The sequence below is a fragment of the Eubalaena glacialis genome, chromosome 5 (assembly GCF_028564815.1).
Source record: "Eubalaena glacialis isolate mEubGla1 chromosome 5, mEubGla1.1.hap2.+ XY, whole genome shotgun sequence".
In the NCBI taxonomy this organism is placed as follows: Eukaryota; Metazoa; Chordata; class Mammalia; order Artiodactyla; family Balaenidae; genus Eubalaena; species Eubalaena glacialis.
In genome coordinates this window covers 2,388,259-2,400,551 of record NC_083720.1, presented here as the reverse complement: position 1 = coordinate 2,400,551, position 12,293 = coordinate 2,388,259, and the positions used below count along the sequence as shown (strand labels likewise).

The 12,293-nt window shown below is 65.0% G+C and overlaps 1 protein-coding gene across 1 annotated transcript; it reads right to left on the bottom strand.

The window, feature by feature from the left end:
• Positions 1 to 837: 837 nt before the first annotated feature.
• MSANTD1 (Myb/SANT DNA binding domain containing 1) lies at positions 838 to 7,893 on the bottom strand. Its single transcript, XM_061191058.1, is given in 6 exon segments — positions 838 to 1,078; positions 2,497 to 2,772; positions 6,486 to 6,750; positions 7,452 to 7,576; positions 7,578 to 7,815; positions 7,818 to 7,893. Coding segments are annotated over 6 exon segments (1,221 nt in total).
• Between the last annotated feature and the right edge of the window lie 4,400 nt (positions 7,894 to 12,293).

Genomic DNA, 12,293 nt, shown 5'->3' with positions numbered 1-12,293 from the left:
ACATAACCCCCAGCTCTCCTGTGGTGCCTTCTTTCAGCCACCTGGGCCCGGATGAGACTCAGGAGGAACGGGGGGGTGCGGGGGGCTCTGGAGGGGTTTTCCTGCCGGCAGATCTTGCAGTGCTGACACTCCCACCCCCAGCCCCTCTCCCTCCCGGGGAGGCAGCTCCTGGATGGCTGCGGGCTATGTGTGCCCGTGTCCAGCCCGGCTCTGCCCTGCCAGCACTTTCACAACCTGCTGTTACCCGGCTTCTCCACTCACTCGCCTGCCTGGCCCCCGAGTGTCAGCTCCCCGAGGCTGGGCCTCGTCTCATCCCCGCCGCGTCCCTGGGCAGAGACGGTGGAACAGGGCAGGGTGTCCCCAGCGGGCAGGGTCACCGCTGTTATTAGCGCCGTCGGGATGCCCGACGTCCTGGGGGGACAGATGAAAAGGCCGCTGAAGGCGGTGTGGGCCTCTGGGGTTGGCCCGGGTGTCCGAGGCTCTCGGGGCCGATGCAGCAGACCCAGGGAGGGGGACACACCCGCCCCCGCGCTGCGTCCACCTGCTTCGTCTTGGGAGGGACCGCCTGCCGCCTCCCTCCAAGGCTGCACCGTGACCTCCGCTTCCAGGCAGTGATGAACATGACACGTTTAACATCGAAAGCCGTTCCGAGTACCGTCAACAGGGACGACACTGGAGAGCAGATTCCGGGACGCTCTTCCCAGGAGCCACCCTGCAGTGAGCCCGGGGCCCCGGCCGCGTGTCCGGCGGGCTTTAGTGCTGGAGACCGAGGCTCTGGGGGCCCCGGCCCGCTGGGAGGGAAGGCCCAGCCGGGAGCGGCGGGGGCCGGCGGGCGGCCTAGACCCCGGGCTTGGCGATGATCTTCTCCAGCAGGCTCATCGCGCGCTCCTGCAGCTGCAGGCCCTGCGCCTGCAGGAGGCTGTGCTGGTCCAGCCCGCGGCGCACCTCGCGGCACGTCTCCTCCAGGGCGCGGCTCAGCCGGCGCTGCTCCTCCAGCATCGTCTCCAGCAGCCGCAGCTTCTTCCTCTGCAAGTGGCCGCCCTGTCCCTTGCGCTTCTTCACGGGCCGCTCGTCCGACCTGGAAGGACAGCGCCGGCGTGTGGACGGCTGGCCGCGGAGCCCGGGCCCTGCCCGACCCGCCCAGCCGCCACCGGGCACACGGGGAGCTGGACCACCGTCCACGCACGTGAGGGCCGGGCCCTCCCACCACGAGGTGGGGGGCAGGCTTAGGAGTTGGGGGGGCCCTGCCACGAGAGCACCCCCAAACCCGCTGAGCTGGGTGGGCATGCCCTGGGCTCTCTGCTTGGGGGTGGGGCATCCCGGGTCTAACCGGCCCCCACGGGTGGGCAGGGAGCTAGCTGCCAAACCCCACCAGGCCCCAAGGCCCTGCCCGTCCCCGAGCCCAGGCCCTTTGCTTCTGTGCAGAATCGTGACTGCGCCAACCTCAGGGGCAGAGAGCAGAGCTCGGCCCCGAGAGGGAGAACAGCCCCACGTCCTGGTCCTGGTGCAACGCCCGGGGCAGCTGTCAGTCTGGGAACTGGGCTCAATCCATGGAAACAACTGTCTGTAAATCTCAGACTTCCCTGCAACTCGGCCTGGCCACCAGCAAAGGCATTTCTGTTTGGGGTCTTTGCTGAGAACAAACCGAGCAGCAGCCCCCCAGACTGGGGGTGTCAGACTGGAGGGGCCCCCAGAGATACCTTCCTCACCCCACCCTACCCCCGTCTGACAGACGTGAGACCGGGCTCAGGGGAGGCAGGGCCACGGCTCAAATCCACACTCTTCCTGCCCTCTCCCCCCCTGGCCAACTCCTATTCACCCGTGAAAGCCCAGCCCAAACATCACCTCCTCTGGCTCCCCGGCCCCCACACCACAGGGGTGTGTCTCCCGCACACCTGACTGAGGGCATCTTGAGACGGGGTCAGCACAGGCCTGGCAGGACGCCGCAGACGGCAGAGGGGCTGCGTCCCCCCACTGCAGCCAGGCTCCGAGGACACCCTGGAGGCTCAGCCTGATACCCCCTCCCTCCCCGGTGCTGAGAGACCAGCCAGCCCGGCCAGGCCAGGGAGAAGGGGACCCCCGGACACGGTCTGCTTGGGGTAGGGGGAGCGCAAGAGCCAGAAGCCGAGGGCAGGCGGGAGGGCTCGCCTCTAATCCCAGCCCTCCTTGGAGAAGGTCCTGATTTATCCCCATTTCACAGAGGGAGGCTGAGGCCCAGAGAGATCAAGGACTTTCCACACAGCTAAACGGTGACGGAGCAGGAGATGCACCCAGTCTGTGGACACAACAGCCCAGGCTTCGGGAACCACCTGCCTTCCTGTCTCTGGCCTCCCTGCCCCTGGGGGCTGGTGCACACTGCCTAGGCTTCGGCGGCCGGCCCGGGCCGGCAGAGGATGCCGCCGCCAGGACAGCCCCCTCGCGGCCCCCAGCCCCCTCTCCGGAGGTCGGGCGCCCGGCCCCGCTGGTGTGGAGGCAAGAGAGGGAAGCACACACTACCTGAACTTAAGGGATAGTAAGCTGGAGGAGCTGGCGGAGCCATCGTCCTGGAAGCGGCCTTCGTAGGAGCACTGGTTATACGGTAAGTACAGAGGGGTGGACTTAGCAGACGGCGACAGGGACGCCTCGGTCTGGGACGTGGAGGGCCCCGGCTGCTGGCCGTCCGGCAGTTTGCCATCACAGGACTCGGGGACCTTGGCCAGAATCCTATCAATGGCTAGGTAATAGGGCCAGTCGGGCGGGACGGACTCGCTATCTGTCATGCATTTTAATTTCCTGAAACGAGAGACACAAGAGCCAAGGGTGAGAAACAGCTGCTCCCGGCCCTGCCTCGCCCGGCCCTCGGCGGAGGGGCACTCGGGGGCTCCGGACCTGGGGGAGCCACGTGGCAGCCAGGCCTCCCCAGAAAAATCGGCCAGGCCCCAGGGCCAAGGTGACATGGGACTCAGCAAGAAGTCAGGCTCGGGACCTACACCGCCTTGGATGTTGGAAAGGATGCACATGCCCCAGTGTGAGTGCCGGGACCTTGGGCTCATTCGTCCTCTCTTTGCTTTTCTGGAATTTCTAAACTCTCTGCAATGAACAAATACTGCTTTTTAATAAGTTAACCGGCAATAATCAAATATATGGTATAATACCAACACGGGAATAAAATGTAATATAATGTGTAATACAAATGTAAAATACGGTCATATAATAAACGTGCTTTTCTAAAGAGGACGCCCTGGGGAGCAAGAAGCTCAGAAGGTAAGAGCACAGGCCTCGGTGTCCAGCACATCTGAGTCTGTCTCTCATCTCCATCGCTTTGCTGTGTGACCATCAGCAGGTCCATTAACCTCTCTGAGCCTCCATTTTCACATCAGTAAAATGGGGATGATCAAAGTAAGCTCCTCACGTGGCCGTCACTCTCGGGAAGATTTGAGAAGACAACGCCTGGTGCCTGGCAAACAGCAAGCTGTCAGACTTCATTCTCAGCTGAAGGTACCAGGAGGACCGGGGCTGGGCTGGCCGGGGTCCCTTCCCACACTGCCTGACATCCCCCATCCCCACTCGGGCCCCAGGCCCAGGGTCTGCACTGCACAGCTCTGCCCACTGTGGGCCTGAGCCCATCCGAGGCCCTGCATCCTGCTCCCCACCCCTGCAGACAGACCCTGAAGGTCCCTGGGCCTTGGCTGTCCCCTGGGAGGTGAGGGATGGGGAGAGGCGGCCGCAAGACAGCTGGGCAGCACCAGCCAGGCCAGGAAAGAGGCCACAGGGTTTCCCGGGCCTCCAGCCTCAGCCTGCAGCCCCCATGTTCCTGCCCCTCGCTCTTCCCGCTGTGGGGAGGCCTTTGAGCAACAGAGCGCCCCGTGGCCACATGGCCTCTGTCTCTGACAAGGGGCTCCCTGCCAGGGTGTGGCCGCTGGAGGTAATGAGCTGACCACCTGAAAGAGTCGCCCCCCGCGGAGGTGTGTGGCTCAGGGCAGCAGGCAGAGGCGGGCCAGGCGGGACGTGCCCTCAAGCAGCGCCCAGCAAGCAGAGTGTCCTCAGCAGGAAGCCAGGGACAGGCCACGTGGGGACGAGCAGGCCGCTCCGTCTCCCTGACCACGGACCACCGTCCATCCCACGGAGGGCGACACGGACATGGGCACAGGGGGTGGACGATGGTGCCCGGGGCCCAGCCCCCGCCCGGGCTCCCCTCCAGGCCCTCCGCAGGCCCCCCCCAGCTCTTGTTCTGTCAACTCAAGCCAGCTCACTCCTCGGAGAAATGAGGAAAGGCCCGCCCTGGCACGGGGAGCCCCTGAACGATGTGCCAACAAAACATCCCCCACGGAACCAGGCCACCCCCAGGCTTCCTTAACCAGCATTTTTTTTTTTTTTGGTTGCACTGAGCGACTTGCGGGATCCTAGTGCCCCAACCAGGGATTGAACCCGGGCCGCGACAGTGAGAGCGCCAGGTCCTAACCGCTGGACCGCCAGGGAATTCCCCCGACAATCTTAATATATAAAAAGCTGTCTCGGGACTTCCCTGGAGGCCCAGCGGTTAGGACTCCGCGCTTTCACTGCCGAGGGCCCGGGTTCAATCCCCGGTCAGGGAACTGAGATCCCGCAAGCCCTGTGGTGAGGCCAAAAAAATAAAAAATAAAAATAAATAAATACACAAGGATTGTTAAAAAAAAAAAAAGCTGTCGTGAAAAAATAACTAAAGTCTCTGCTGTGGGAGGCTCTGGGTGGCGGGGGGAGAGAGAAAGAACCAGTCATGCAGCCAAAGCGTTGGCCTGTGAGGGGCTGTGTGGCCTTGGGCAAGTCCCTCTCCTGCTCTGGGCCTCGGTTTCCCCATCGGTGAACGGGAGCTGACAGGTACCACGGTGTGCAAGGGCTTCCTAAACTGTGAAGTGCTGTCTGCGAGGGGACCCTGGGCCCGCTCAGCCACACCCTCTTCTCCTGTGGCCTCTGGGGCCCACATCCCTCTTCCAGGAATGGAACAGAATCCCTCCCCTGGGACTCTGAAGAAGCTTTCAGGATAAATAATGAATGACCCGGCTAGACACCAGTCAGGGCCCTGGAGCTATGGAGTCAGACAGGAGCCCCGTAAGACAGCCTGCGTCACCTCCGCAGCCCCCCTCCTCACCGGGGGGCGGGGGGCAGGTGCGCCTACACACAACTCGGCCCTCCCGCCAGGAGCCAGCGGCTGGAATCTGACAGACTTTACCTAAGCAACTCGGATGCCTTTGGACCCCAGCAGCCGCCTGTTTTCTGCCCCGGGGCCTGGCTGGGGGCCAAGCTGGGGGTCAGAAATGGGCCTTCGGACGGGCCAGGCTCAGGACCTCCAAGGGCCAGAAAAAGTTAAATGGATGCAACTGAAATAGCCTCTGGTTGCCCAGGGCCCTGGGGAGACTCTGCACATCCCCAGGCTCCAGACGGGCCGGGAGCGACAGGCCAGGAGGGGTGAGGTCTCTCCTTGCTTGTTCGAGGTGGGCGTGGGAGTTGGGGTGAGGGTCCTCTCACCCACGGTGTGGCTCAAGGTGCCCGAGGCCAACCTGCAGGGCCCCGTCCACACCCAGCTCTGTGCCCCTGCCCATGGCGGCCACTAGAAGGGCCAGAAGGTGGCCTGGGCTGAGACCAGCTGGGTCCCTGCACGGCCCCCTAGACGGCACCCTCCCGCCCCCCTGCACACTGACAGGCTCTCGGGGCTGCCCAGGCTGCCCCCAGGGCCCGTGCTCTCGGTGCCACTCTCCCCCTAGAGCCCAGCTCCTGCTTGACCTTTACCTGCCCTGACCCACTCCACACCTCTGACCTTTGCCCTCCCTGTGACCCTCTCCTCACCGTGACCCCCTGCAGATAGGCCTGGCCTCACACTCCACAGTGCTGGGCACGTGGGGCCACAGGGCTCCGTCCCGGATGCCAGAGCTGCCCCTGCCGTAGCCGCGTGCTTGGCCCTGACCGGGCTCCTCCCAAGGCAGCCAGGGCAGGGGGCCTCCTCCGGGGAGCGGACCCTCCTGGGCACTCGGGGCCTCCGCGTGAGCCCTCCACGCCCCCGCCCCGGCCCTGAGGCCAGCGCTGTGCTGTGCTCACAGCAGGCTCAGTGGATGCTGAAGAAGACAGAGCGGCAGGACAGGCCGGCTCGCGGGCCTGGCGGCTGAGCCTCCTCCGGCCTCGGTTTCCCGCCCACACAGCAGGACCCGCCACCCTGGGGAGCAGAGCCAAGTCTGGGGGGCCGAGTGGGAGTCGCCCGCGGGCCTGGGGGGTGGTGCCCTGGCCGAGGCCCGGGGAGCCGGGGTCAGCCCCAGCCCGGCCCTCCTGTGCCTCGGTTTCCCCCCTCCCCTCCCCCACGGCTTCTGCAGGTCCCCTCTCGCTTACACAAAGCCAGGACCCCCCACCTTCCTGACTCAGCTCCGGGGATGTCCCGGCCGGGGCGGGGCGGGGGGGTCCCTGTGCGGACCGCCTGCCCGGCGAGCCTGGGGCGCCCTGGGGCTCCGTGGCGGCGAGAGCGGTGGCCGCGGGCCTACCTGTACTGGAAGGTCATGTTGGTGATCTTGATCTTGATCTCCTCGCCCAGCCGGCGCTCACCGGTCATCTCCAGCAGCTTGCTGGCCATCTTCTCGTACACCTTGGCATTGCGCTTGGTCTGCTTCAGCTCGTCGAAGAACTCCTCCCAGACGAGCATGAGGCCGCGCATCTCCGCGTCCGTCCAGTTGCGGGCCCGCCGGTGCTTCTCCGTCTGCGGGGACACGAGGTAGCTGGGCACCTCGGCCGCTGCCATGCCGGGGGCACCTGCGGGGTTACAGAGCGCGCTCGGGCCGGGCCGCGTGGGGCCTGCGCACCACGGCGGCGGGAGCCCCGCTCCTGGAAGGCAGCTCCTCGCTCAAAATGGGGCCTACATCTGACAGGCAGGAATTTAGTTAAAAGCTTTTAAACGGGAAACGTCATTTTGATGTCACGTTTCCATAGCAACAGAGCAACTGCATAAGCTACAACAACAGAAACCTTTTAACTGAAAGCGCAGGAATCAGGGCTGCCCTGACGGGCCATCAATATTGCAGTGAGCGAGCCAGACCCAAAACTGGCGGCCCAGGCTCCCGGCCCTGCCCGGCGCCCCAGCCCTGTTGCCAGGCTGGCCGGCCCAGGCCACCGAACGAGGCACCTCCGCTGGGCAGACTGGGCTCTTGAGAGGTGGGATTCAGGCCGCAGCCCCCGCCTCTGCCCCGCCCCGGCTCACACAGGCGGGGGCCCAGGGAGGGCCCCGGGTAAGGGATTGGGGTGCAACCAAATGAGGAGACGTAGGCAAACAAAGAGGGAGACCCAGAGGAGGAGAGACGGCAGACAGAGGGGTGGGAGGGGCAGAGACAGACAGACGGGGAGAATGACACAGGAACACACTCTCGGGGACCCGCAGAGACGTGCGTGTGCACCAACACCCACCCACCTGCGTGCCCTGCGCACAGCCATCCTCCGGCCAACACGCTCACACTTACGGTACAAATGCCACCATCACCAGGCTGGGCGGGGGCAGGGCTCCAGCCCCAAGCAGACCCCTGGCTCGGCCACTGTCTGCCTGCTCCCCTCCTTGCAGGCGGGATGCTTGCTGGCCTGGGTGACGTGGGGTGGGCTGAGGAGCCGGCACAGTGCTTGAGGCCAGAGAGTAGCTGGGAGCAGGTGGTGTGGACCCCTCCCACCATGGGCAGCCCCACCGCAGCCCTGACCACCCTGCATCAATCAGCACCATCCACGCCCAGACCTGCCTGGTCCACTTGGCTGGGTGGGCTGCTCCTGTACCCCAGGACCCCACAGGAAACGGCTTGGGGAAGCCTTGCTGAATAAAGGAATGAACAAAGGACCGACCTCAAGTAACTCCCCTCCCTTTCCAGCAGGTTGCCTAGACTTCACCTTCGGACTTACTGGCAAACTCTTATTCATTCTTCAAAACCCTGTTCTGGCATCAGCTCCTCTCTGAAGTCTTCCTATTCAATACACTTTGGTCCTTCTTCCCTTTTCCCCTCCTGCAAATTGGACCTTCCTTGAGCTAGCCATTTATTTTCCGCCTTCCAGCTTTGTGGCGCTTGCTAAGGCGACAGTAGTAAGAATTCAAGCACTCTCTGATCGCTGGGCACTGTTCTAAGTGCAGTATGTCTGGTACGTCTGTGTTTTCTACTTTGATCCTCACAGCTCACCCTCCCTTTGTGAGGGAGGCTGGCACTGCTGCTATTCCCATTTTCCAGATGAATAGCCTGAGGGACAAAGGTGAGGTCACGCTGTGGTCAAGGAGCCAAGCTGGGCTCTGAACCCAGGCAGGCTGGCTCGAGGCTGGGTTTGATTTGTGTTGTGCAGTGGCCGCCAGGCTCCTCGTGAAGGACACCGTCACGCCTCCTCTGCCCATGGTCCTGGGCAAACGCCCCCGCTGCTTCCTGGCACTCCTGGGAGGCCCCCCAACGCTGACCTTGGACAAAGCAACCCCTGGCACTGGCTGGGGCCCCCGGCCACCCATCCTCAGCAGGCCTCCGCCAGTGTTTGACTGAGGCTCAGGGGACAGCAACACTGACCTCCAGCTCCAGCCGGGTGGCGCAGCATAGGATGAAGGAGAGCTCTGCAGAAGGACAGGCCAAGGGAGGCAGCAAGGCCGCCCGGCCCAGAGCACGTGCGGGACGGGCAGTGAGAGGTGGTGGGGCTGTAACGGGGAGAGCAGGACAGCGGGGCCTGAGAGCCAGGCTGGGGATGGGCCGCCACCTCGGCAGGGCCTAGGGACTGAGTGCCCACTAGGATGGCCAGGGGACCAAGCCTTAGCCGGGCAGAAGACCAGAGCGGTGGAGCCTGCAGGGGCTGCAGAGAGAAGGGCCACCTAAGGCATCGGGACTGAACATTTTGAAGGTAAAACTCAAGCAGGTGGCTTGCCAGCAAGAGCCCTCACACCTGCTGGACGGGCCGCGATGGCCACGTGGTGCTCCCACCCCACCCCCAGGCCCACAGGCCAGCGTGCCCATCCGTGAGCCTGCCTGGCATCCTTGGGGTTCTGGGGTGGCCTGAACTCGGGGGGAAGGGCTCACAAAGTCCAGGCCGAAAACCTCCACCTTCGACAGAGGGCCCTCCTCGGGCCTGACTACGACAGGAGCATCTTGGTCTGAGCCGTCCCAGGACAGGGAAGCTGAGCCTGGGATGCGAGGCGTCCCCGAGTCTCTGCCCAGGTGCCCCCCCCACCCCGCACCCACGTGCCCAGAGCTTGCCCTCTGACACCCTGCGAGGAGGGCTGAAGCCCTAGGCGGAAGGAGGGGAGGTGCTCAGGATGGGGTGGGCTGGCTGGGGCTCCCTCCCCCCACCGCAGTCAGAACTTGGGGTGCAGAGGGGGAGGGCAGCAGGGGTCCCTGGGTCAGGGCCCGGCCCTGCCATCAGCTCCTGGTGGAGGCCCCTCCCTCTCTGGGGACACAGGGACACCACACAGCACCGCCCAGGAAGGCTGACAACTGCTGCACTCCTCCGGCCTGGGTACCTGGTACAGAGCATTCAGTAGTGTTTGCCAAGTGAACGAGTGACCGGAAGGCCCACCTCCTCCAGGAACCCCCACCCACCCCGCCCCACCCTAGATGAAGGATTCAACCTACCAAGTGGCCCTAGCGCTGGCTCTCTGTCCCCAAGAGCCCGTGCCAACCCTGACCATCCTCCAGGTGGACCTTTCTTCAACCACGACTCCAAGAGCAGAGCAGGGCTGCCTCAGTGCATCCCAGCACCAGGGGCAGGGGGGCCAAGGGAGAGGCAGGCAAAGCCGGCTCAGGGTCTCAGACCCAGCTCCACCGACTCGGGTTGTGACTCGGCTGTCCCCGCCCCCCCAGCCCCTGTCCTCACCTACAGTGGGGCTAAGAGCACAGGAGTCGTCCTCTCTGGACAAGTATCCACCGCCAGACATGCGGCTGGAGGCTGCACCTCCAAGGCCCTGCAGCCCCTACCCGCTGCCCCCTCCCTCCCCCCACCCAAACCCTCCTTGGAGCTTTGGGAGAGGGCAGAGGCTCGTATGCTGGCTTGGCTGGGGCTGGTGAATCATCATCAGGAAAAGCTGCTGCCCCAGGGCACCCGGCCTGGTCAACCCCAGGACAGCGGGTCCCAATGCCTCCGCAGGGCAGCTGTGGCCCACAGGCATCGCTGCCCGTGCTCAGGGTCCTGGCAGCCAGGCGGCTCGGAGGAGGCATCTACACCCACTGCTAGGCCCCCAGCCAACACGTCCAGGAGAGTCAGGGTAAAAGGCTGGGCTCCAACCATCTCTTCTCAGGTTTCAGGGGCACCGGAAGCCCTGGAGACAGGGGGCCCGGGGGACGCTCCCTGAAGCAGAGCCCTCACTTTCGGCCCAAGGACAAGGAGGAGCCAGGCAGCAGGGGAAGGCAGGCCCAGCTCCCAGCGGCCCCACAGGTGGGCCCTGCATGCCCTCGGCTGGGCAGGGCTGCAAACCTCGGCACAGGCCTCCGCCTCCCCCCGCGGGGGCTCAGGGCAGGAAGGGGCCTCAGGGGCCTCCAGCACCTCCTGGGAGCAGGCAGCGGTGAGCTGAGCCCGTCTCCGAAGGCAGGGGTTTGGCCGAGGAAGACTCCCCAGCTGGGCAGAGGCAGGGAAGCACAGGGAGTGTGCGAGATGGGTCCAGGCCCGGGCACGGGCAGGGCAGAGCTGAAGGAGGGCAGGTCGGGAGGATGGACTCCCTGGTGTCAGGGGGCGACGACCGTGCCGGCACCACCATCCTTTCCCCGCGTGCACGGGAGCCCAGACCCGTAACTTTCAGTCCTCTGCCTCAGCAGGCAGAACCCAACCCTGACCCGACGGCTCCACTGGGCCAGCCAGGCTCCGAGCACCCCCTGGGCCGGGTGAGTGGAGGCCTGGCCAGTGGTCCGTCCCATCCACAGCGCAGGGTGAAGGCCTGGGAGTGTCAGGCCCCTAGAGGACATGGCCGTGCCGGGCCCAGGTTTCCTGCTTGGAAGGCCAGTGGGGATGAGCCATCCAGATGGAGAAGCCAGGCTGTTGAGGCCCCCAAGCTCGTGGAAACTGCAGGACACCCTCATGGTTTCCCAAGAGCCCTGGTGACCCCACAAAGTGGGCCCACCCTGTGCCCACAGGCCCCAGGCCCTGGCAGAATGCCCCGTCCGGCGGCGCCTGGGCCCATGGCCAGGCTACCCTGAGGGGCGAGGCTGGGCCGGGCACCCCCAGACCCAGAAGTGCTCTCAGGTGTCAGGCCAGGAAGCAAGGACTTCCTCTGAAGACAAGAGGGGTCTTGCCCTTTACCGAGGGCACCTGTGCACGGTGGCTGGAGGGTGAGCAGGGGACATGCCGTCACTTCTTTCCAGGGGATCTGGGGACATTTCCTTTCTGGAAACAACAGGTGGACCAGATGTGCCGGCCAGGGTCTGGCTGCCTCGCCTGGACCAGGGAGGGGCGGGTAGAGCTTAGGCAGCTCTGAAGGGTGAGCTGAAGAGGCCCTGGGGGTGTGTCGCAGAGGAGACACACCTGCGGAGGTGACATGACCTTCCCAAACGCGTAGAGCAACTCAGGTGGAAACGAACCTGTGCGGCCCGTCCACGAGGCCCAGCAGCCAAACGCTCTCCAAGCAGCTTCCTGTCAACACTGCCCACATCTGTGGCGCCTGCACATATCCTGACACCCTGTCTGCAGGCGTGTGCGGTCACACGGCCGTGACCACAGGCAGGGGCCAGTCCACCCATGCTCGGCCGTCTCTCTGGGCACCCACCATGGTCGGGCTCGGGGCCGCCCACTTCCCAGAACTGGGGGGACTTCAGCAGACATTGTGAAGCGCCTGCCCGGGGCAGCCCGTGGCCCAGGGTCTCTGTGTTTGCAGGTTGGTGGGCAATCACCAGCGCCCCGAGATGACTGTGACGCTCACTACCGGGGTTCCCGGGGGCTGGGGAGGACGGTGCCCACTCAGCTGAGTGGAGAAGCCTTCCAGGAGGAGCTAGCATTTCAGGCGGGAAGAACTCACCGGCTCAAATGGACAGGGCAGCATCGACTCACGCTGTCGCCCAGGAGCACGGGGGCCAATGGCCAACGAGGCGGAAGGGGCAGCTGGACCGTGAGGGGCTCGAAAGTCAGGTCGTGGCCCCCGAGTGAGCCCCCCCAGAACCTCTGCCAGCCCTGACCACCCCTCCAGGGGAGGGCTCTGGGCGAAATCCCACGGCCCCTGGGAGATTCTGACAGAACCGCTGCAGCCTTTGTGGCCGCGTGTGCTGGCAGGAGGCCCGCCGCGAGGTGGTCCGCGGGTCGCCTCCTCAGCCCCGCACGGCCAGCCACCCGACCACCCGCCCCCGACCGAGGCGCCGGGCTCGTGCTGGTGTGGC